This window comes from Orbicella franksi, chromosome 9 (genome assembly GCF_964199315.1).
Source record: "Orbicella franksi chromosome 9, jaOrbFran1.1, whole genome shotgun sequence".
In the NCBI taxonomy this organism is placed as follows: Eukaryota; Metazoa; Cnidaria; class Anthozoa; order Scleractinia; family Merulinidae; genus Orbicella; species Orbicella franksi.
Genome location: NC_138153.1, coordinates 18,538,087 through 18,563,893, shown reverse-complemented (window position 1 = coordinate 18,563,893; position 25,807 = coordinate 18,538,087). Strand labels below are relative to the sequence as shown.

The following is a 25,807-nucleotide window of genomic DNA, read 5'->3' as shown; positions in this document are numbered from 1 at the left end:
TGACTGTATGAACTTACTAGTTACCAGAGGGTTTAGTCCTGGCAGGGAAATCAGTTTGTTGTGAAATGCCAGAAAAGAGATCTTTCTCCTTGTGCTGTTAACATGAGAATAACATCAGTGTTTTCAGTAGTGTTATATATCACAGAACATACCGAGAACTAACTTGCATACTCTTGAAGTCCAGGGTTTTTTCACATGAGCTACTGGGCTGTCGTTAAGGGCCGTCACCCATTACACTGTTATAGCTGAGTATGCTACAAAATGTAGATGGGTCCCTGTCATTACAGGTGAACTTGTTGCCTGTTGTTGGTAAAATTCACCAACAGATCAACAAGTTTGTTACTGGTGAGGTAGGGCTCGAAAAAAAGTGCCGTCCCGTTGTCCAAGACAAGTAGATTTTCTTGGGCAAGTAACTTTTCATTCTCACTTGCACCAAGGGTAAGGGCCCAGGCAAGTCGTTTGCAAACACAATCATTAAAAGTGCAAACTAAGACTTGCCCAGGGTTAGCAAATTTTGAGTGCTACTTGTCCCAAGGGCAAGCTGGAATTCAAGGTTTTTTTGAGCCCTGTGAAGCTTAAGATCAAGGTGACAGGTGACTCAAAATATGGCCCAATGACAGTCTTTCATGACTTCCATTGCAACCATGTTGTGCATGTATATATACATGCATGTAGTAGTTATCCAATTTCAGAAGCACCTACAAATAGGTAAAATTGTTGATAAATATACATTTAATGCAAGGAAGTCCTACAGTTCCCACTGATAGAAGGTCTTGTATTGTATTGTGTTGACTATTGTATTACATTTTTCCAGACCATGTGTATTGCTTGGCCTGGTCATTGTCAACCCTTTCGTCAAAATTAACTTACTTCCATGTTTTCAAGATCAACTCTGAGTTGGTCAACCTCACCGGCCTTTGATATCAGGTGTCCTTGAAATTCTTTGATCGCACCAGACTACAATGCATGAGATGAATGGATAGAGAAAATCATTTGTGTGATACAAATAAACTTCATGGAGTTTCTTTAAATTACATTAATAGAAAACAGAATAGATAGTGAATAGCGTAGCCAATCAGAGAATGGCATTCATGATAGAACACTAGTTGATTTAACCTAAAACTTGATAGAAACACAGAACATGTTTTCTATTTCTGAAATAAAATTATCGAAACTACAAAAATATCTGTAAGTTTAAGATAACTGGATGTTGACATTCCTTCATTACATACAAACACTTTATCCACTTGTCGGCCGACTCGATTTCTTATCACGCTGTCAAGGTCTTCCGCTGCTCTTTCAATTCCAGCAGGATTGGCCAGCCTTTGAGTAGCTGATTAAAACAAAAGGAGAAAAACAAAAAATTGACAGGGCTCGAAAAAAGGACTGTCTGGTCGTGTGGGACAAGTAGATTTTCCTGTTGGACAAGTAACTTTTCATTCTCACTTGCCTGATGGAAAAGGGCAAGTCATCTGCCAACTAAATTAAAAAAATAATAAACTAAGACTTTGCCCAGGGGAAGTAAAATTTGAGAGCTAATTGTCCGAAGGGCAAGCTGGGAATCAATTTTTTTTCAAGCCATGATTGAAAGAAGGAATAGTCACGAAATGGCTTGCAGATACATTAAGGTGTGTCCACTTTGGCCTGGGTTGCACCAGAGCCAATTTTGTCTGTATAAGTACTAAATCTGTCAACAAGTAGTGTAAAATACGTGCCACCCCCAGTTTCAAAAACTTGCCAAATTTTTGGGGATTGCCAAAATTTTGTCAGTCTTCGAAGAAGCCGAAGTGCTGCCTCGGAGGTTTCCAAATTTTGGCAAAGCAAACAGTTTTGTTTTTTAACCATTAAATTGTCATATTTTTTAAAACATGTCTCGATAAAATTATGGCGAGAAAATAACTTTGACAGCTACATGTAGTCCAGTTTGGCGTGTGCGATGGTGGGACAATATCATTTTTTACCCGGTCCATCTGACACTTTTTACAGTTGTTTCAATGCAAACGAGGAATATGAGTGGCGTGTTTATTCAAATTCTTGTGACTTGCACCCTGGACATGGTTACTGGCAGCAACTTGAAGAGATGGCTTCAGCTAGACAATCTTCTTTGATTGCAAGTGGCGCTAGCAACAACACAAACGCACAAGCCCAGCAAAACTGCATGTCCAATTAATGGGCCGAAAATCATGAGTTGCTGAAGAGGGGAGAGTCAAGAACATGCAGAGTAAAGAAAAATCTGGGAAGAGTTAATTGAGAAAGATAGATCTTATGACGTATATTTCAATCAGGAACATTTTGGTTCCAACATGTTGGTCTAATGTGAGCACTGCCAAAATTTGGAACTTTTTGCCAATTTTTTTGCCACGCCAAAAATTGGAAATATTTGAATTCGCTCTAGTGCGACCCGGCCCTTTGTGAAAGAAATTTGTGTTAATACAATATCAGGGAGAGAGGTGAAGAGGATAAGAAAGTAAGCAGTTACAGTGCAGAAACACTGTCCTGATAATCATGTACTGAACAGTGGACAATTAAACTAGCACGATTGTTAAATTAAGTGGTATTTGCAAAATCTTTTTAAAAAGGTAGAATTGAAATTTTAGGATCATAACAGAGTAAAGATTTCTTTTCTGCTCTCCAAACGTTAAAGGTAAATGATTGAGTTCATATTGTTATGACCAAAGCAATGCCAAGAAGTGGCAAATTATGCCATCACCCAAACAGAGGAAATAATTATTAATGCAATTAAAGTAAAAACCTTACCAAAACTAGACTAAGGCCTGGTCCAAACACTGCTCCACTCATGTGCCGAGCCAAACTTGATAAAGTTCAACTTTAGAGTGACTTTGAGCGACCGCTGGTTCAGACGGCGTACTTGCATCGAACTTAATTCGGGAAGCCAGTGGTAACAATTTTCGACGAGAAAATATGCGTTCTGAATTCAAGAACTCTGTCCAAATAGAAAAGCTGTGATTAACATTTCGCTGTTATAGCAACATTTAGGGAAGCAAATTCAAACTCAAGGTTCAGTGTTTGTATTTAGACAGATTTTCTCCCGGTTAATTTGACTTGTTAAAGGGAAATCTCATAAGCTGGGCTATTATCACGAAAAAAGGCAAAAAATGAATTTGCACTAAAGGAACTCACTTATACAGTCCCGTTTCTCATAAATCGAAGACATACTGGTATATTTGTTGTCTTTATTTTTAACGACGACTTTGAGCTTCATGCATGACTGGTCTCACCACTAAATTTTGAGCCAATCACGAGTCCCATTATATCAAAAATACATTACAGTAATTTACAGCTGTATGCATTAGGTTTGACACTTGAGGAGAACACCGTATGAATCAGCTGCCGCTCCAACGTCGCATAATGCGACAGACCCTGCCGAATTTAATGTTGTTTGCTGCACCAAACCTAACCTGCCTGATTCAAACTGATTCAAACGCCGCTCTTCTGCCGTACTTAACTCATCAGTTAGGTTCGGCGCGTGAATGGAGCGGCGTTTGGAACGGGCCTAACAATTCTAGCAACAGACTCTTTACTACGCTGCCTGAACGAGACGCCATACCAGGTAAGCCATGTGTAATAGTTCTAAAAATAGTCTCAACCTGCAACCTCAGGCATGTACGCGTTTGTCAAAGTGTATATACGTTTAAGTTTGCGACATACATGTACTTGTCCGACAAGAACTCATCGATATATCACGCAAACGATTAAACAGACTGCATTATACTTACCAACGCCGTCAGTTGTAACAGAAGCAGAAGAAAACGGAAAATGAGCGTTCGATTCCGCAGTCATAGTAACATCAGTCGGCTTCTGTCCGATTTTTGGCGGTCGTAACAAAGGCGAAGGTATGTTAGGGATGTTGGGAATATCGGAGTCCAAACGATATGGTTAAGCTGAGGAGTTATTGCGTCCTCCTCGGACGTCTCCACCTCCCTCGTTGCTGGTTCCGGTTGATGTCGTTTCCACCGGTAAAGTGACAGAAGCAGTTAGGGACGGTTTCGTTATAAGCTTATCTGTTGTATTCGAAGCAGCCATTGCATTCCAACCGATAAAAAAGCGGTGGACTGGTCTAAGGTGTGAAGCTTATGTACAATGTCACTCGTGCCATAGGCAAAGTTAAGCACTGAAGTTGCTCCAACGTATTTTTCCCTTGCAATCACCAGGAGAATTTGAACTCTATTCAAAATACACTTCGTCCGCCATTTTGTAACCGTCATTCGATGGAACGATAAGAACTGGGAACGACAACATCTTGGCTAGCTCCAGATTTCTACCAACCGACCGAAAAGGCGCGGCAAAACAAAGACATCGTTCACAGGGTCCTGGAAGAGCAAATGTTATGTCGGGCACGCAGAATAAGACATTTTGAGGTTTAGGAAAACTGCTAAACACCACCTAAGCGGCGTTCTGCTCGAGCATCTTTAAACAAATTTTCTACGCCTCAAGCGTGCATGATACCCTCTTCCATTTGTGGCATAAAGGGGTCCATTAACCTACGTAGGTGAAATGGTCTTTCCTGAAGCAGAACGCAAAAAAGAAATCAAGCAGGTTCTCTTGGCAGAACAGACTGGGCGAAAACCGTGTAGAAATAAAACTACGTAAAATTTAAATGATCGTTAAAACTTCACACATACATATACCTCATACATAAATAATGTTAGGAAGCAAACACTGCTGCCGTGGATAATGGTGTTCAGAAAAGAGCCTACTACACGAGGGTCAGTTACAAAGTCTGACAGATCCCAAAACCCTCAGGAATTGGAAGTCGAGAACTTTTAGCGCGGCAGCCGGTTGCTACTACGCGATCAGAATACTTCACAGGGAAACGTAATACGAAGAAACGTATCAGCTGTTTATCCTGATCTTGAAGAAAAGACTTATTGCCATAAATTCCCAAATTTGATAACCCGAACTGTCCACTCAAACGAATACCACAGAACAGGACGACATAAAGATATTCAAAATGCAGAGCCGAATTAGGTGTACTGTGCAATTTGAACGACCAGATTTTAATGGAGCCATTTATCCAACCACATAACAAATCTGTGACTGTGAGCAGACCTCAACTGCATATATTTCATACGAGCAGGAGCCATAATCGGGGACGGAGACCGTAAGTCTCGGGATTCGCGCGCACCTATGATATGGGACAATATTTCTATTTTTAGAACAAATTGCGCCATCCTGACGTCATATATCCGCGCGGATTCACGCACATGTCAGGGGCTCTCGCGTGGATGTTGTCACGTTGCGTGATCAAATGGTGAGAGTTGAGAGATTCTCTTGCGTATTTTTCACAACGATGGCAGGGAATAAGGCAGGGAATACGAACCAGGGCGCTTATATGTAGTTTGATGCTCTGAGCTAACGGAAAAGGTGGGTTTTCAGGGTCGAAAACAAGACTTCAATCTCGCGCTGGGAATGAATAATAAGATCTGCTCACGCTAGTTGTAAGCTTACGCGTATGCTTAAGAATATAGCAAGAAAACTCTCTACTCTGGTATCGAGTTAATTTGTGAGTTTCTCAGACAATGTTTAATCATAATCAAAACCTGTTTTGATGGTTTCGTATTGTCTCTGCTTGTTTGGTGAGTTTGCAAAAGTTTTTGAAAGGAAAGTCTGACGCGTACAATTAGCTCATTTGCATAGTGCATGCAGCTCGTGCACTTTCAAGTCCGAGTCGGTGTTTTCAATTGTCAACAAATCTTGACAAAGATTTCTTTCGTTATCTTTTGTGCTGAGATGCTGCAACAAATTTAAAGAATGCAAAAAAGGCTACTAACATCATGTGTGTTTCTTCAACATAAGCATAGTGAAGTTTTACACTGCGAAAATGAAAATAGACAAGGAGTTTTGATAACTCGATCATCAAAATCGAAATCGTTATTCCAAGTTGATTAAAGAAAGCGTCATCGTAACTTTGCTGATTGTTTCTGCTTTATTCACATATTTTCAGCTTAGCTTTTAATATGTTCTCAAACATTTATCAATCTTAAACATATTTAAAAACTATAGAGCTATTGTTTGAGTTCGATGTACGCTTTCACACGAAAGTGCGGCGGAAGTACAATTTGTCATGTTTACTGACTGTACAAAACACGCATCGGCGGGCGCTCTCATTCATGGACAACAGAGAATCTACTGGATTTTTACACGAATAAAACTGAGCAGTATCTACGGACGGAGTTATTAAGCCTTGATGAAACATCAAGCGTTGCTTACAATTCAAGCGAAACTCAAACTAGCAATTATTTTGTTTTACTTTTCGGTAGCGATAGACTGACAAATTCCTCGCAAGCGTGTGGCAAGAGGAGCTAGGAAACTATGAAGTCGTGAAGCTCTGCTATATCTAAATATATCCAGCTAGTTTTTCGCTGTGTAATGGAAAAGCTGTTAATCTTCAACATATGTGAAATTAAAGTGGAGTAATGTACAGCTCATGTAAAAGAAGCATCCGTCGGAACACAACTTGGTCAGCGATATATAGAAGCTTACAGCGGAACATACCTAAATTCGACACTGTCTTACTTCACTCAAACTGGAGCAGCTTACGACGAAAATACTTAAGCAAAATTCCAACAGACGTAAACGCGTTGAGTTGTGGGCCAAAAACATGAAAAATTCCGGGAATTTCGGACGCCATTTCCTCCGCGCGACATCCGCAAAAATCCTCGCAGCATGTACGCGCTTGTGCCGCAGGCGATGGCGCAATTTGTTCTAAAAATAGAATTATTGTCCCATTGCCTGATTTCATACCGTGGGAGCCTGGCACAAGTTATCGGTTTTGCCGGACGGAAGTGCACTTCAGTTTGATGGCGTAGAGATGGCGACTTACACGAAAACTTGGCATTGGAATTGTGCCAGTTCTTTGTGTACGAATAATTACAGAACTAAAGGAATAACGTACTACACTTTGCCCAGCGATCCTGAGCTTCAAAAAGGATATAGGAAAGTTCTTATGAAGGAAAATATTAACTGGAGAAAACATGTTATATGTAGCGCTCACTGGAGCTCGGGGAAACGAGAGAACAAGAATCAATTGCCAGACATAATTTGTACAAAAGAATATGCTGCTAATCTGGAAAAAGAGTACTCCCAAAAACCATCTAGGGAATTGAAAAGGAAGATTGACTGTACAAAAACGGTTCTTGCTTCGTCGAATGCCAATACCGTGAGGAGTACTCCGAGGAAAGCCCCTGCAAGTAGGACGCCGCTTCCTTCACGCCCTGTTAAGAAAAGGAAAATTTTATCAGAGAAACTGGAAGCTGAGAATTCCAGCTTAAAATGCCAGGTTGAGAGTTTAACTAAAGAACTCGAGCAGAAAAATAGTTGTATTGACAAATTGCAACAAGAGCTAAGAAAGCTTCAAACGGAAATGATAGCCTTACAAGACAAAATGAAGTTTGAGATAGATTCTTTCGAAAAGAAAATAAAAGAAATGAAATTCGACCTTAATAAGAGAAGATTCACCTATGACTGCTTGAAGAACAGGGAAAAGGAATTCTTTGACATGTGTGGACTCACTGTGAATGAATTTGACTGTCTTTTTGCATGTGTGATTCCTTTCTTACATCTGATTTTGTATCCTGACTGTGATCAAACTTTGGAAAAATTAGATTCACATAATAAACTTCTTGACAACAGAACAGAACTCCTTGTCACACTGACTGTGGCAAGACATGCAGTGGATCTAGTCATTATGGCCAAGTTAGTAGGTGGAAGTTCCTCAACTATTTCAAGAGTGTTTGTTGCTTGGATGGTTTTCCTTCGCTGTGTGCTAGACGAAGTTAATCTGAAGCCATTGCCTGGCTTTATAGAAGCTTTCCTCCCTAGAGTTTTTGTTGATGCAGGGTATGCTGACTGTGGTTTCTTGGAGACAACACAGAGACCTGGATTGCTCAATCGGAGAATTTTGAGTTGAATAACCTCACCTTCAGCCATTACAAAAATCACACAACTGGTAAAGTATCTGTGTGGATTTTTCCTCATGGTGCTTTATGCAAATGCTCTGATGCTTTTCCTGGGTCAATCTCAGATGAACAACTCACTGAACAACTTGGAGTTATAGACTACTGTCCTAAGGGAAAGGTGGTTATGACTGATAAGGGCTTTGCAATTAGTGATTTATGTCATGAAATGGGAGTACATCACAACAGGCCACCATTGAAGAACAATTGTCAGTATGATGAAAATGACATAAATCTAAATTTTGATATTGCAACCCTTCGCATTTATAATGAAAATGCAATTGGCAGAATTCGTGACTGGTCAATCTTGAACAAATGCTGGCCTTCAGGGAGAGTTGACCTTCTTGGAATTTGTTGGATTGCACTGGCACACATTGTTAACTTGACTAAGAAACCTGTTGGTCCCAAGGAAACACAAGACAGCAAAGTGCAGTAAAATGACATTTAAATACAACTCGATATCCTGCTAACAGGCATTGTTACAAGACATGCTATCTTCATAAACAGAAAACACTTTACAGTTTTAATATTTGATTTCTAAATTAACATTTTGTACAAGTACTATATTTGTAGCATAATGCAAATGAGCTGCAGATGGTCAGAGAACAAATAAGAGCTCATGTTTGTAACCCAACAATAATCTCTGTCAGCTTGCTTATGTCCTTCACAGCTATTTTTAAGACAAATTTGAGATTATTAATCTGAAGAGTTTATGTCGATTTTCATTACTTTTTTGGCTTCTTCTTTTACCCATGATCTCAATGGTTTTGTGCTTTGAAAGGTTGGCACCCTGCCAACATTCAGCTCACCCAGCTTTTTAAGGAGTTCGTTCTCTTCATGAGGCCATTCACAGATAATACTTTCAGTGATCATGTGATCAATGATGGTTTTTGTAACAGTGAGAAGCAAGTTGTTTTTCTGTATTAAAAATAGATTGAAGCTTTTTGTTTCAGGATGATAGGATTGCAAAAACACAATAGTTGCTCCAGTGATTGCCATCTGGTAATTTGTCTGGAGAAGATGGTTAGCTGTTATAGCGATGAGAGGTCCCTCACTCCCTGCCACCCTTGTTTTAACTTCCAATAAAAAACCCAGGCCAACACCATCTGGGCTTCCCCCATAGTTAATATCACTTGGGTGGGCAAAAAAACCACATGAAGTGACTGGCAGTTTTGTTGCTGTTACAAAAGCTTCAACAGCTTCACCCTCAAACTGTCTACCTCTGGTAAAACTAGCAAATTTCTTTGGGTTAACTTTATTAGGATCTATTTTGTTTTTGACACATAATAAATAATGCAAGTGCTCTTTCTCTCCAGCAAGTCCAATCAGATTACCTATTATACTGCAGGTTACTTTTCCAATACGGAGATGAAACCATTCTTGGGTATTTTGTTTGACTTCATGGTAATTAAAGCCAAATGCATAAACTGGTTTCAAGGGAGGAACTGATATGGACAGAACTTTGGTATTTTTGTCCCCCTCACTAACAAGATTACCCTCAGCAGCCTCAACAATACCTTCTAACTGCTTAACATACAAATGTACTGTTTCATGTTCATACATAGTTTGATTCTTTGCCACTGAAGCACCAGGGGCATGTTGATCCTCAGCTGGGGCTAACATTCCTGTGACAAGCTGATCATCTTCAGTGTTTGGATCTTCAACAATGTTATCAGTCAATAGTAAAGGTGCATGCCAAACATCACAATCATTCGCAGAAAATCTTGGCTTTAGCACTTGCTCATCATGAAAGCAGTCCTTTGCATAGTTGTGATCTTGAAGGGCTTGTTTTAATCTGTAATTATAATTGTAATGCAGCTGCTCAAAAAGCCCAGATTTCACATCATATTTCTTTAGCTGGTCATAGATATGGCTCTCAATGTTAACCTTAGTTTCTTGAATCCCATTTCTGATTCTAGATACCATTCCATCGATATCACGTTTCGACCAATCATTTTTCTCCAATGACTCATCTGACAAGGCTTGGTCATTTGAAACATTCAACTTTCTTTTTGGGCGTGAACTGTCCAGTGTCTTTCTGGATGATCGCACATTTCGGAGTTGGGACAGAGGTACATGACACAGCTCAGTTTGCTTTGTTACACCCTTTCTGTGCCACTTTTGAATTTTCTGAGTGCAAGTAAGAGCAAGAAATTTAACTCCATGGCTGGTGTAATGTTGCAAATATATCAGTAAGCAAACAACATGACAGCATAACCCTGAAAGTCCCACTGCACATTCACAGTGGCCCTTAATAGGTGTACCATCCTGGAACAGAACAACTGCAGGTCTTGTTACTCCATTGTTTGTAGGTGTAAAACTTCTAAATATATGTGCTTTTACGAAAATAGAACTTCCTTCTTTGCAGACTTTAACGGTTTTAACTTTCCTGCTGTTGAACATGCGGAGAGCTTTCCGGTACTGACCTAGGCTACCTTGGCGCTTGAGAGCTTGATAATTTTTGATCATGGCACCTGTAACCTAAAACAAAAATTCTACCCATTATACATTGAACAGCTATACTTAAAATAAACTTCATTGAGTCCCAGCTCGCAAATTACCAGTCTAAATAGAACTTACAACAGTTTATTTTCAATGGGAATTCTTGGTTAGAAAAAAAAAATCAAAATAAGAAACAGGTAAGACTCATTTGTTCACGCAAACATTAAAAGTGAAAAAAAAAACAAAACAAAACAAAAATGAATTACCTTTGGATAATGACTTGAATCTGACGTCCAGGTTGCTTCTGGTGGCGGAATGTTGCGTACTAAGAGCCGTGATTTGAACTTGAAGGATTTCTTTCTCCTTAATATAATCTTATCCAAGATCAGTGGGTTTTTTTTTAGGTTAACGATTCTCTTGACCAAGAGTTCCTTCGATCCAGACACACTTTGCCCAAGTTTAAGTAAGCACTTCTGAAGGCATTCTACGCTCCACTTCGATGGATCCTCGGAAATAACCTTCGTTTTAACTTCTCCAAGGGAAATTTCGGGCTGGCTTTCCTTTTTCGCGGTCTTTTTACTTGATTTGCTTTCCATGTTGTCGAGAAAAGGCAAGTCATAAGGTCACGAAAGAAAAGCCAAAAGGCCACTTAAATTAGTGCCAGTCTCTCTCGGTTTGAAATTGGGCATATGAACATGAAACAGTACATTTGTGGCACGGCGGAAAAACCGCTGATTGGCTGAAAAATCCGTTGACTTGGAGCATGCTCAAGCGCTCGCCGCTGACAATTTGCAGCTGCAAACGAGTTTCGAAAATCTCTGAACATTTTGCAAGCGGGAGCATCGAACAGCAAGAAATATTGTGGATTTTCACCCAGTTAGAATTGCTACTTGTCACAGAGAATGCGGATTAAGCAAAATTAAGTATGTTGCAAATGTTATCCTGGTTTTGTCGCTTTCTTTGAGTGTTATTCTTTGTGTTGTGATTTCTTTTGTCCGTTGGTGTCGTGTTCATTTTGTGCCAAGCGGAAGGACGTACTTAGTTTATTTACAATACTCTTCTGCTGCAGATATTGGTGTACAGATGACTTAACACAATGAACACAGCATAATGGAAAGCTATGTTGAAAGGTAAGCCAAGTTTTCCTTCCTTTCCTTCCGTAAATGGTTGATTTTTGCAAGTGGCAACATTTTCTAGTTCGTGTGTGGCTTCGGAAACTTTTTGGCTCGATCAGTCTACATTTTAAAAGTTGAAGATTTTGTTGGCTATCATTTGAATTACCGGTCATATCTTGACTTGCCTCTGGGAATATGACCCGTTAGGTTTTTTGTCTGCCATGTTCATATAAATAAGTGACGAAAACCGTTGACACTGTACTGTAAATGAGCTTAATTTTGTAGATTTAAGGATATAAATCTTACATGCAATGAATGTTTTAAAAGCGTAGCCAACTTATGTTCAGTCCGGATGTTAGCATACTATTCAAGGGGACACATTTCTTTCTACGTTTGGATATATCCTCTGGCTTGTGTTGTCTACAATTTAACAGTTCTTGCACCGGTGCAAGAATCTGATATGACAGATGTACACTAAGTTTTTTGTTTTGTTGTTATTGAATGGACTAATTTCGTGGTTTTGAAAGAGTTTTTAAAAGTTATCTTGTAAAATTATTTTTTGACATGAAGGTAGACTTTTTTGGGTTTAATTAGTCTGATGATGATGAGGTTAATGAAATGTGTTTACTTATTTTTTTTTTTACTGAGTGAAATCTCAAGAAGTAACAATCCTTTTGTTGTACTTCATGATTATGTTGTACTACATGATTTAAATTTCCCAGTTACAAAGCTATCAAAATGACTGAGGTATTCACACTATAGGTTGAAAGAAGTTGCGTAGTCTTCAATGCTCTACGCAGTATTGTATAATGTATGAACAGTGCAGATACTAAGTTAATGACATTTCTTCTTGCATAGCCTGTGTAGCAAGTGTTTCCGTGGGGTTTGGAAGCAAAGAAAGACCAAGGGACGGGATTTTCGGTGTTTTGTCTGCGCGGAAAATGGGGCGAGAGCCAAAAAAAAAAAAAACAAAGAAGGGGGTGGGGGAGGGGAAGGAAGGAAACGCTTGCAGACAAACCCCTGGATTTTGAAAACCTCCGTTCGCCAGCGAACGGGGCTTGTGATTGGCTGGGCCAGTCCAATATTATTGACATCTGTCGATCAAAGGTATTTCAATACTGTTGAGTGCCAGACTAAAGGGGAAGACGCGTTCGAAGCTTGTTTACAAAATGCTTTAACTTTTCTCGCTGAACAAGGATTTAGTTGTCAGCTTCGACAGTACGGTAGAAATCCTGTAGTGCAATGGCGACGCATTGGTTTTTTCGAAGCCTGCAGAAGCAAGCGCGACACAATTTTCAGCTGTTCCTTTAATTTTAACATCACTTTCTTGAATGCCACATGCGCCAAGGACAAGATAATAAACCATGGGACAGAAAATTCGCACTACTGCGTAGGAAAACCTAGTGATTTCGTCTGGGTTGTTACAAAGCAACACGTTGTCGTAGGTACTCTGATATTTCATTAGAAGCATTTTTTAATGACAGCATTTAGAACCTCTGGGTACAATTCTGAATGATTTGTTATCGTGTTAGCTGCGGCATGCCAGTTTTTATTACATATTTGCCTTACCAAAAATTTAGTCGTCTCGTCGCGGGGAATTCTTACGAAGACATTTTATAAACAACTTCAACTTGGAGGCCACCTAGGGGTAGATTATCTTTATTCAGATACTGGTCAAGATTATCGTTATTTTCCCTCTCAGATGTTTGAAGCTTCTCCTGCCCAAATTCCAAAGTTTTCCGAGAAGACTTTCCGTTGTTTGTTTTTGCTACAGACGATAACACTCGAACCGATTTGCGGATCTGGTGTTTCCAGCAAACGCTTCTTTACTGGAGTTGCCTTTGTGGGAGTTGACTTGCTAATTTTACCTTGTATCAATTCCTGGACGAATGAATACAGTTGAAATGGCCAAAGAACAAGATTGTTTATAATGAATACAGTGATCCAAGATTTCGAATCTTGCGAGTACAAGGAGTATAAACGCGACTTGAATACTTCTCACATTTTAACTTTCTGGCAGATATGTGCTAAAACTTAGCCCTTGCAGTCCCTCCTTTTAGACGGATTGAGTAGAAATACAGCTTGATTATAAATTACCAAATTTAATTCATCGAGATTTCTCCGTTGCCACCATGCGCTCGTTGTTTCAGACATATTTTGACAAGTTAAAGTTCATTTTGGTTCAAAGTTCACTTCCGCTACAGAAGGCCGAAGATTTTATTGGTTAATTTATGACAGCCGATGATAGCACGAAATCTCAGTGCGCGCACTCAGGCATGAAAGGCCAAGTGGGCAGTTTTCAAAATCCAGGGGTTTGTCTGCAAGCGTTTCCTTCCTTCCTTCCCCTCCCCCTCCCCCCTCTTTTACTCGCTCCATTTTTTGCGCTGTAAATCTTTGCTCCCGCACCCCACAGAAACGCTTGCTACACAGGCTACTTCTTGCAATGTAATAAGTATTTAAAGGATGAAGCCCAAGTATGGCTTAATTTGTACATTTTTTTTTCCTCTTTTTTTACACAGTTAGACCTCACATTTTCACAGCTCTCCTCCTCTCTTTCAATTACTTGATTCTCTGGCTGGAGACAGTGTGACGTAGCCATGTACATCAACTCGAAGAGTTTTTTTCATGGATGAAATGAATGGCATCTTCCTTGGAGGGGATACTAAATGATATGTCCCCTTTATAAAAAGATTAAGGAATAAGAAAAGGGATAATTAAGGAACCAAATGCATGGAACAAGTATTTCAGGATTCCCCAGTAATTAATAAAGAAAAATGTTTGAAGACAGAAAAGTTATAGTTTAATAAACAACTTGATTGGGATTTGACTTCTTAAAAATTTTGTAGATCATAATATTTTGGTGTGGAAGTTTATGCAATATTTAACAATTATTCCATGAAACCGCGTTGGATATGAAGTGATAAATAACCAACGAGCGCGTAGCGCGAGTTGGTTATGATCACTTCATATCCAACAAGGTCGAATGGAATAATTGTTTTAGTATATTCTTAATCGGGTTTTTGCCGCCGATTTTTATTTCAACAATTTTACAGAGCGGAAAATTTTTAAACTTGGCGCACTGTTTTCCATATAAGGTAAAACTCCGACTAATGGCTCATAGTCGGAGTTTTTGAGCCAATCAGAGAGCTAGAAATGCAATAGTCGGAGCTGAGAATATACTAATTAACAATTATTCTTTGCAATTGAGGTGAATAGTGGCTGTTATTCACTGAGATTGACAAGTTTTTAGTATATGTACAAAGTGATCTTAACAACAGATGAAAAGGAAACCATTAAAAGATAATTTAATTGACCTCTCAATTCATGCATGGAAAGCATGCAAGCGGCATGAAGATGTGCACAATTCTTTACAGAATCTTCTAACATGGCAAGTCTAGTTAACCTGCGATAAAATCCTCGTTGATCACAATCTACCAAAATGGTCTTTTAACACTGTTCAAATCAGCAATCTAAATGAAAAGTCTGTTTGCAAAACAATTTCGTTGTTCAATCAAAATTTTCATTTTCACTTGAAATGAAAATTGAAAATTCGAAACTTTGAAGACTTTTTTGTATTTTCTGGTACAGTATCTTCTTGTATTCTCAGGGTTTCCATTTTAGAAACACTGGCGGAACATAAGTTTTCGCCAGCCATTTTGTCATTGTTTGGATCACGCATCATTCACTCGTTAGGGAGTGAATAATTATCAATTATTCCACGAGAGCGTGTTGGATATGAGATGATAGATAGCCAACAAGGCACGTAGCGCTGAGTTGGCTTTAATCTTCTCATATCCAACAGGCACGAGTGGAATAATTGTTTTATTAAAAAGGCCCCCAAAATATAGAAAGTAGACTTAAATAACGAAAAAAATGCTCAAAACCTCATGCATATGCTTTCCATATTTGTAGAGCATGGTATAATGGCTCATAACCCCTGATGGCTAAAACAATGAAAACTCTCAAATTGTATTATCCAATGATCCAGTCTTTTAATGATGCTCATTGCTGGTGTGTTTGTGTTGGATTTTATTTTTATTTCAGTTTAGTTTTCTGTATTTGGCGGGGGGGGGGGGTGTTTTTGATGAAACAATTCTAGTCACGCTTGTTTGGTCTTTTTGTTTGGGAATGGGAGAGGTTAACTTAACAGTAGTTTTTACAGGTAGTTATTTTGGAATTGCAAATCTCTAAGTTGCATTTTGATCAGATAAACATTATGCTGAGACATCATTGCCTGATGTGATTAATTTACCAAAAAGTGAATTGTGGTGCCAGAAGATAACCATATCTGCCTTAAGGGAGGTCAAAGAAATTCTGAGGAGTGGGGGGGGGGGGGGGGGGAGAAATTCAAAACTTAAAATTTTGAAAAGAAAAGTATGAAGGTGAACTTGCATTTTCAGTGGGGTGTTCAGAGGAAGGGGTTTGCTCCAAATGCATGTGTTATGATAAATTATGAGCCCTTGATGCTTCACTGATGTTGATAGAGATTTGAATATCTTCTGTGTCTGCTAGTCTTATTTTCTACAGTAGTGGGTTATCAACCCATAGCCCAACACCCAACCTAGAAAGCCAGGTGATCACAATTTGTCTGGTCCCTATCCTTCAACCTACCAGAAGTACAAGACTCCAGCTGACATAGCTCATAGGGTCATGGATACAAAAACCATCCCTCCACAATCAGGTGGTGACCCCTTAGGATGGTTGGAAGTTGGGGGAGGGAGTAAACAAAATTTGGTTGCAGGGTCTACAAGGGTGTGGAATTTATCTGGAACACAATATGAAACAGTAGAATTTTGTTGCAGTGTAGGCTACTGAACCTTCTCCTTAAAAGTATCTAGGAGAGGTGGCATGCGGTATTTGCTTGGAACAAGACTTAAACTTACTATTGGGTGAGGAGGGATGGTGCAGTTTTCATGTGTTTTTCTCACAATGGTGCTTTTTACAAAAAGGCATGTTTTCCAATGTGGTCAGTGTAAGACGCAGACTTTGAACTGCAGGCCAGGTGTTAAAATGCTGACTATAGACTTTTTAAGTGTTACTGTGTGTTAACAGTAAACAGACCAAAATTCAAGCTAAAAGAAGTGAGAGTTAAGCATAAATAGTTGTAGGGTTAGACTGAATATCACTCGGGTTAGCTGGGAAGGATCTAGGGGGCTTTGGTTGGTTCGGTCGAACCCCCTAGATTAAGCAAAAAGAAATAAAACGTAACATGCTAACTTGGCCTCAGAATAACAGAAATACCATTTCCAATTCAAGGACCACAATTTCAAAAATTTCCAGCGTGAAAGCCACCGGTCCCCGTAGAGGGGACCGCCTTTTGGCAGTTCGTATCTCGAAATTATCCGCCCTAGGGTTAGCCTGAATATTTTCTCCAGTTAACCTGTTTAAGGTTAGCTCTCGATAAAACACGATTCAGTTATAATGATGTCTGCAGTATGTATTTCCCCCTTACTCTGCAGTCTGCAGTGTACAGTATGCGTTTTACACTGACTGAATTTCGATGTAACTACAAGCCTTCACATAAACGAATGTACAAACCAGTATAAAGTGGAACAAGAACCCCTTTTGGCGGATTTCTTTTTTCGTTAACACAACGGAGAAATGTTTGCAATAACGAAGCCCGCAGCTGCGGGGAAAGCTGCAAGAATCGTAGTAAGTGCGAAGTAGCGTAAGCCATAATATCAAACACAGGCTAACATAAACAAAGAGCAATTTATTTTATCCTTCAAGCTGTATTACATATACAATACAACTTTCTACAATGCACTACTAAACCTCTGTAAGCTTACTACAAGTTTTCAGCTCATGCCAGTACATGGCATCTGCTGAAGCGGCAAAATAAGGCACGAATGAACAACACAAGCGAAAAGCACAACAAAATTAGGCATTAGTGTGTACCCGGGTGTGTACTACTTACGAATTCGTCCTCCACTTTTCTTTCTTCAGGTAACGATACAAAAGTCCATGAACAAACAGCATTTAAAAATTTTCATCAGCACGAAAAAAAAGTCATATTTTATATGTCCCGTAAAATTAAACAAGCTACAAGAAATTGCGGTTCAAAACCTTAAAGAACTTGACACGACCTTAAGAAAAGGAAAAACGGTACCTCGGGTGAATTTGGAAAAGCTGAAAGTTTCCTTTCGGAAGAGCTGTCTTTATCGCCTGAGAAAACTGACAACACCGTTTCGATCCTCTCGATCACAGTCAAAACATCAGCACGGATCATTACCCAAAGTAGCCCAGTTGTTTATAACTGCCTTGAGCGAGCTAGATGTTGCCAAAAGCCATGACAATGACGTGTTCGTTTTTGATTCGTCGTCCGCCATTTTGAAAATGGAAAGGCGGGAAGACGAACCGAAATCTACTGCGCATGAGCAGCGGTTTTTCCGCCGTGCTTACATTTGTATGTTAAGCAGTTAGAAGGTATTGTTGAGGCTGCTAAGGGGCGGAAGACTCCTGAAATCATCCACCAAAAAGTGACGTCACATCCGGTTTAAACTGTGCCGCCCAGCTCGTTTCACAACGCGAGAAAATGGCGTTTCGATTGGGGAAGATTTCCCTCTATTTGCAAACCATCAGGTTCGTGTCCTTTCTTACTGAGGATAGAAAGATGTTACAAGCACATTTCTTCGACTTTTTAAGCAAAACGTTCGGCCAAAGAGAACAGTTTAGTATTGTTTTGAAGGAAAATAACGGAGAGCCTTCTGTCATCGAATGGCCGATTTTAAACATTTGCAAAACTTGTGTTGTTCCAACTTTTGGTTCTTATTGTTCGTGATTCGGTGATAACACTAAGTGCAATAGCCTATAATGTTGGAAACAACCTGGATGAAGTATTGCTGGCCACAGTTTGCACTGCGTACAACGGGAACATGTTTAACAGAAGCCGTTTTTTTCTAAAAGTGAACACAGTTGAAGCTCTGTATCCACGTGAGTGTGGTGGAAAATCGTACACTCAAGGTTAGTATCCTATTTCCTTATCTCTTGTTGAATACTTTTCTTTCTCTGTAAGAAATAATCTATGTTGAGAGCTAGAGTTCATTGTAAATGCGTGCTTTGGGGATATCAGATTTCCCCGAAAAGATCAACAAAGAGGTGAAGCAGTCCAGATGAGACTTTCCTTCAGTCATCCAGTGGTTAATTGTATATTCCTCTGTATTGTCGGAACTGCAATGCCGACCTGGGGATCAACTTCTTTGGGCAGTTCAAAAAGAGGGAATTGGCCTGTTAAGGGTTAGCTCCCAATGGAATAGTATGGTATATCCTTACCTCTTAACTTTACCCCCGCTTTTGACAGGTACCCACTTCTACTGTGACCCGAAGAGGGGTGGAGGTACTCCCTTATATGCACAATATAGGTATGTGTGGCCCCAAAGGGTATGGTTTTTCAGCCATTTTGGTCATAAATAGGGCATCGATTTTGGCCACTTTGGTCTTAAATAGGGTATGGGTTTTGTACTCTAGTCTTGAATTGGGTAATGTTGTTTGGAAGAAGCTACTTTTTCATCATTATTGACACGACCATAAACAAAAGGCCTTCAAAAAATATGTTTAGGGCAACTGTGTCAGTGGCAACGGTTGCAAATAGGTTGTCAAATTTTTGGTCTGGTCATAAATAGGCTAGGGAAAATCACAGATTTTGGTGATCAATAGAGTAAGGGTTTTGGGAAGCGGGCTGCACACCCCCACCAAATTTTTCTGGGAGTACTCCCCCCCCCCCCCCCCCACTCCCAGGTACTGTAAAGTGGTTCATAAATAAATGCTGGACTGAATTCAAATTTTATCTTGTAATAAGCTTTAACCTGTATACTATTATCTATTAATAATAAAATAGAGAACATCTTCTCTCTTTTTATTCAACAATAATTGGACTATGAGGTGAAGAATTCTTTGAGGTGATAGTTTGAGGCTGTATCAACCTTATTATCACCTGATGGGAATCTTGAGCTTGCAATCCAATAATATTGTTAAGTAGAATTGTATGATTTACCATTGTTTCTCTATCAAACTTCATACTTGGGTGTAATCGTACAATCTGAAATTCTCATACTTGTAGGACTTCATAATTAGTTAATTCAACTATTTTGAGATTTTGAAGTCATGTTCTATATCAAATTAACTCAATAAGAGATTCTGTGCAAACACAGGCCACTGGTGGTTGTCTACACAGTTTTTTTTAGTTCTTCCAAAGATCTGTTTACAACACCTCATCCTCTGTTAATCTGGTGGGGATACAATGTAGCTCTATAGCAACAGGATGTTTGCTCATTATTTGATCAATGTTTAAATGGCATCTACCTTCCATCTCAAAGAAAAAATGAAAAATGGCTATCTCATATGCATGCATCAAATAATTCACAAAGGTCAGTTGTGATTGCTCCATTGTAGGTGGGCTGAAAATTCTAGCTTGGTTTGATCTTAAAGTGATTGTTTGCCATTAATTTCCCCATGCATTCGGCTGAATTTGACCCTGCATGATTATTCAATTATTGATTATTGAATAATCAAATGTGCATATATCCCTCTGTTTGAGTTTCCCTCAATCATTCAATTACAGTGTTTTGGCGAGTTAATTTTCTCTTCTTTGAAAATTGATATTTCTGCTTGAAATTTTAAATCTAGGCATCACGTGACACTCGTCATGCCAAGGGTTGCCCTGGTTAGCCAAGCCATAGTGTTTAAATAAAGAAAAGTTGTCCTGCCTGCCAGGGTACCAAGGCATGACACGAGCCAACGCGAGACAACTCACCCACCCCTGTTGTCTTGCTGGCGAGATGGGTACTTGATCCTAATTAATGTAAATGGCTGATTGAATTTTTCAAAGAAATAAGTGAAAAGTTAGCTTGGCCAGGGTAACTCAAGAGAAGGGTTGCTTGGGTACCCAGGACCATATAAATGGGCCCTAAGGGCCATTCTATTTTATTTCCACACTCTCTCTTCCTCTGTTAACAAGAGCTTTAGAAAGGGCTACGAAACTGTTATTTCTGCACTTTTATCTTTTCTGGTAGGTGGTAAATTTTGACTTGTTTTGTGAGTGTGGCTTGAGGGAGGAGGAGTGTGGCAGGAGGGGGGGTGGGTTGGATAGAAAATGGAATATCTCTTGTCAGCTCTGGGTCCAAGTTGTGTGTTGTCTAACTGATTATGCAAACTATACTTCCAAAATCTTTTATTTATGAGTAGGTGTTTGAGAGGATCATATTATATGATGAAATTTGCAGATGTCCTCCATAATATGAGCTTAACAGTTTTGTTACCATGGCAACATATTAGGTTTCAACCTTCTCTGATATGAGCTTTTCTGGCCACCTTTCGCTTTCTATTTTGATATTTGCCAATGATGTTTCATCTGCATGATGATCCAGCAAGCATATTAATATGTAAGGTCGAAGTTGTGGCCTCAGGTTAGAGGGGACTGGAAAAGAGTGAGTTGCCATGGGAAAATACAGGCTGTATATAATTTTAATAGCCATAGGTGTGCTTCCAGTAGAACTATAAGCCTACCATCTTGATGTAATATTGGGTTGAGTGTATGACATCATCCGTCACCTCATTTGCATATGTTACACATTTTTTAAATTTAAATATCTTTAGAACTGATGCAGATATTTGCAAAAGGTTAACAGCATTTTTAATCTTTTGTGGAATTCTATGTGATACACTTACAAATTCTGACTCAAGGGGTAAAAGTTTAATGAGAGAAGCACGCTAAAGCATTGAGTTGTATTTATGCTGTTGGCAAAATTATACTGTAAGGCATTGAAGAGAATTTTGGAGGGGAATTTGGTGTGGTTATTGAATTGACAGAGGTTAGTTTTGTTATTGCTGTTGTCATTATCTTCTATATTTTTTAGGCAGAGTGGTTGTTGGCAAAAGCAAAACTGGCAATGTCCTCACTGACCTGTGTTTAGATGTTTTTAGGTTTTTGTCTCTGACAATGAAGTTCAATTTAAGTAGTTACACTGTCTTTACAATAGAACATATGGATATTAATAGTATAGTTATTTTACCAAAATTACAGTAATTTTATGGCTCAATTTCTACCTCTGCTTTACCTTGTTTACACCATTTTATTTTTTTAAACCAATTTAATTTAATCAAAGGGGAAGGGGGAATCTGATAGCAATAATAAATTAGACCAACAAAATTAATATAAATAAATTTGCTATGATTGCTCTAATGGCCTAGTGGAGATGAGGTGGACCAAAAGGTCAGAGATCTGATGTTTCAATCTAGATCTGTCTGTACAAAATAAAAAAAAAGATTGTATTGTAATATGGGAGTATTATGGTAAGTTATGGTGGGGGGTTGATATGGGATCCTGGCTGTACTGTTGTAGGGTAGGAATAGGGACTGATGGGGTGGGTGGTGTGGAACCACTCTGAAAGTGAAAACAAACTGGTTTGAAGAATTTGCAGCAGAGGTAAAAATTATACATTACATCTTGCTTTTCATAGGTGGTAAATGAGCAAATACCCACAAGAGAAATACAAACAAGAGAAGCCCTCTATTTCTCTTCTTAATCAGTGTTCTTCTGAATTCCTCTTGTTAGACTAAATTATTTTTTCTGTTGAGATAACATTTTTACACTGGACTTTTCCTCTGAAACCCTTGCTAACAAAATAATCATTACTAACAAAAATCATACTTTTTACGATAACTGTAGAAATTGTTGTGCACTCATTAGCTAATTTTCGTCGTCAAAAAGGGGACCTGTAGGCACATAAATTTATAATTTAAGAAGTGTGTCAATGAGCGAGAGCGTACAATTTGGCAATGAATTTGTTATTTTAAAAAAAACAAATTGATGTCAATTTTTCCTGTGTTTTAGGATGAGTGTATGAGTGTATGCTATCACCCCGAGGATCCACAATGACTGTAACAACATTATGGCAAAATTCATGATCAATAATGTTCAAGATAGATGCATGAAAAACTGACATCAATTTGTTAAACTGAAAAAGATCCAGTTGTTGGTCTTTTTGTGACTGATGGAAGTCTCTAAAAGTTCTCAGTTGTTGTTTAATTTTAGTGACTGTCATTTATGTTTGTATTTTCTTAGGTGGTTACCTCCTGGCATATACACCCCACACTAGCATACAATTCCTTGATTTAGATGATGCTGAACCTGCTTTTCCTATCTTTAACATACGTGTAAGAATGTCAGTGCACCTGTCCAAGTGTGATTTTTTTTTTACTGATAATGCAAATTGTAATAAAGATACAAAGCCACTCAGGTGTGATTTCTTCCTTGACAGTGAAGTGCAACCTAAACAAAAGTTGCATTCTGTAAGAGGTTTACAAAAATTATAAAATATAGGAGTTCCTCTGAAAAATAGTTTGTTGTTTTTTTTCTGTTCATTCTTTTCGTGGAACATTTATATTTTCCTAATAAGCAGTTGCTTTGCAACACATTTTAAGATGATCAGGGTTCGTACCCTTTTTCAGAAGCAAATTTCCAGGACTTTTCCAGGACTCAGATTGATTTTTCCCAGACTCTAAAATTCACATTAACCCTTTCACTCCCAAGATCTTAATGTTAATTCTCCTTACTGTCTACCATACATTTCATAGTTTTTTACTTGAGTTTAACAGATTTCCAGAACTTTCCAGGACCAGTAGCCCTTTTCCAGGACTTTCCAGTCCTGGAAAATGCCAGAATAAAATTCCAGGACTTTCCAGGTTTTCCAGGACCCATACAAACCCTGGATGATAAATAGCCATAAAAATGACATTTTTATCTCTGAGATCATTTTCAAGATTAAAGAAAGTTATTTTTATTTATATATTTTCTTTCCTTTGGGGGAGGGACTTTTTGAGAATTTCCCTAAAAATATCACAAGGTACAAAGGAAGGGGGAAAAATAAAAGTTATGTTTTCATTATCAGATTGAGTCTCTCTATGAAGCTGCAAATTTGGTTATTATTTTATACTGTTGTGGATAACGTTAGGCCCATTTTAATTCAAAATACAAATGGGAACTTACATTGATAATCACATAATCCCTAGGCATTGATTTGTTTTTTAATTGCTTTTCTCCAGAAAACAATTTAAACATCTATGTTACACAAACAGGGTGGGGGGGGGGGGGTGGTATTCTACATAGTTTTAAATGGGGAAGCTCCATCTCAAGGTCTAACCCCTTACATGTAATACTGTATCCTTTTTCTAAACCCTTAGAAAGAAGTTTTAAAATATCTTTTTGAATAAAATATCAGAATCCCCTCATTCTGGCTCAGGAGAGCAAATGAGGGATTATCAACAACATTTTAAAACCAGAAGAAGGGAAATCCCTAAAAGAGAGATTTCTGTACCCTTTCATACACCTGAATTCAACTTGTCAGAAATCCCTTACCCTTTAATAGTTATATCTGAAGCCTGAAAACTTTTGGGCAGAGCTTCCCCATATATGTCATTACATGGAGTCCTCCCACATACACAATTCAGGAACTCTTCACAAGTAGTGATGAAGCTGGCTTCAAGACTGGTCTGATCAGGCAGCTTCTTCAGTTTTTGAGTGCAAACTTGTTGCTCTCAGTCAACTTCCAGTATGGAACCTTTTCTTTTCTGGTCTGGTCCAAGTTCACAGACACTACTAGCTAGTAATCGCTTTCACAACACTAACACTAACAATGTCACTTGCAGTCTGGTTGTTCAGTTCCACTGCACCATGTTTCATGGTCACTTGTCATTGTCAGACATGAGTTCATAATAGCTTGTAACATTCACTAGCCTGGCAGTGTCATTGTTGCTATTACCTGTTCCCAGACTTCCTTTTATTATGGCTGGGTGTTGGGGCATGATATTTCATTACTGTTTGCAAACAGTTTGTTAAGATCGCACATTGAAAAAGTGATGAATTAAAATAATTGAACTCTATGAGAGAGAATTGTCAGAATTGCTAGGTGCTCTCATTCCCTGTGTGTGGGTCTATTCTTATAGCAGCTTACAGTGTGATACGATTAACACCTCTACATTACTGTCAAGTGTTTGTCAACGTAAATTTGAAAAAATGGGCTTCTGTTAAATAGGTTCTCCCTCGTCTAGAAAACTGACATTTCGCTTTTCTCTTAGTGTAATGCCTACCTAAGAGAATAGGATATTTGAACTGAGCGTAACTTACCTAGAACTCGTTATTTCCACGCAAACGATGACTCCTGTGGAATTCAGCGAAGAAGAAACGACGACATTTCGTAAAAACACACGCCTTCAAAACAGCGTGGTTTTGAATAAATAATCGTTCTGCTCCTCAAACAAACGATATGACAATGAAGACGATAAAATTTTGTTTATCGTGACCAAATAAAACGTTAAAAATATCCCGCCGGTTAAGAAATATTGCCATTTTACTTACTGAGAGAACGATTATGTCGCATTCAAATTTGATTTTGCCGCTCAGCCCGCTTTTTTACCGGATGTGACGTCACTTTTTGGCGGATGATCCAAACACAAAAAAAGTGCCAGGCGTCGCAGAGTGTTCTCCGCCGCCCCTGGGACAACCCCAATACTAGAAATGGCGCGCGCTTACGGTCTCCGTCCCCGAGTATGGCTCCTGATACGAGATATGTTTGCGCGACACGTCAGTGTAACATAAATAGCGAGGGATAACTGTTTCATGTCTTCTATGCGAAGGCAAGCAGGCCAGTTTCATCACGACAAGGCAACGAATTGGATCGGATCTACGGTATTTCTTTATGGTATTTCTCTGCTGGCTTGCTGGCTTTCTTGTGAGTGATACACCTGAAGGTCGGATACAATGATAGTATTTTTTTCTGCCACGGACGTAAGGAGTGTATTCATAAACAGCCCATCATACTTTGCCTCTCCCCTTCAGACTCTGTATTATTATTATTATCATCATCATCATCATCATCATTATTATTATTATTATTATTATTATTATTATTATTATTATTCCGAGGTGCATGTTGTGGGTTTTCTCTAACATTTTGAGCTAGAGAGGCCATCGAAATTGCGAAATTAATCGCTGAGTATCGCTTTGAAGAGCTCACGAACGCCGTTGTTCCATACATCGCTCTCAAAGAAGTAGCCCATGCAATGGCTTGTTTGTCTGAATCGCACCGGGCGGTTAAAATGTCGTGACGTCATTTGTGCGGAGGCTCGATTACCACCCGCTCTTCAAGTAAGGAGCCCGCGAGAGAGACCAGCAGAGCCTATAACGGAAATAAGACAGTTTCTTTTAGTCTTCTTCTAATATTATTTCTTGGAGGGCATCCTAAAATATACTTTGACAGCTAAAAATAGTTGCGTTTC

The 25,807-nt window shown here is 38.9% G+C and overlaps 2 protein-coding genes, 1 long non-coding RNA gene and 1 pseudogene across 5 annotated transcripts in view; 2 read left to right on the top strand and 2 right to left on the bottom strand.

The window, feature by feature from the left end:
• Positions 1–876: 876 nt before the first annotated feature.
• Positions 877–4,799, bottom strand: LOC145497826 (uncharacterized). 2 transcript variants are annotated; one of them, XR_014050723.1, is made up of 2 exons: positions 3,738–4,799; positions 877–1,333 (listed from the first exon to the last, which is right to left on the bottom strand). It is a non-coding gene; the product is annotated as an uncharacterized LOC145497826 (long non-coding RNA). The 2 variants fall into 2 exon arrangements; XR_014050724.1 differs by having other exon boundaries at positions 1,253–2,944; positions 3,738–3,826.
• A 982-nt stretch (positions 4,800–5,781) lies between these two features.
• Positions 5,782–25,807, top strand: part of LOC145497821 (uncharacterized) — a 31,796-nt gene continuing 11,770 nt past the window's right edge. Inside the window, exons 1-3 of one of the 2 annotated variants that reach the window (XM_081477689.1) lie at positions 5,782–6,743; positions 11,123–11,341; positions 11,488–11,548. In XM_081477689.1, coding sequence (XP_081333815.1) covers positions 11,539–11,548 — 10 coding nt within the window. In that variant the 5' untranslated portion in view covers positions 5,782–6,743; positions 11,123–11,341; positions 11,488–11,538. Of the gene's footprint in view, positions 6,744–11,122; positions 11,549–25,807 lie in introns of both variants that reach the window. The other variant, XM_081477688.1, reaches the window with a different exon arrangement.
• Positions 6,736–8,422, top strand: LOC145497758 (uncharacterized; annotated as a pseudogene).
• On the bottom strand, positions 8,667–10,679 carry LOC145497750 (uncharacterized). The gene has a single exon (XM_081477597.1). It carries the CDS (start codon positions 10,443–10,445, stop codon positions 8,673–8,675), a length of 1,773 nt encoding a protein of 590 aa, XP_081333723.1. The 5' UTR covers positions 10,446–10,679; the 3' UTR covers positions 8,667–8,672.

Bases quoted from the DNA above. Each gene is read 5' to 3' on its own strand.
- LOC145497750 (XM_081477597.1), bottom strand. From the start codon at position 10,445: ATGATCAAAAATTATCAAGCTCTCAAGCGCCAAGGTAGCCTAGGTCAG.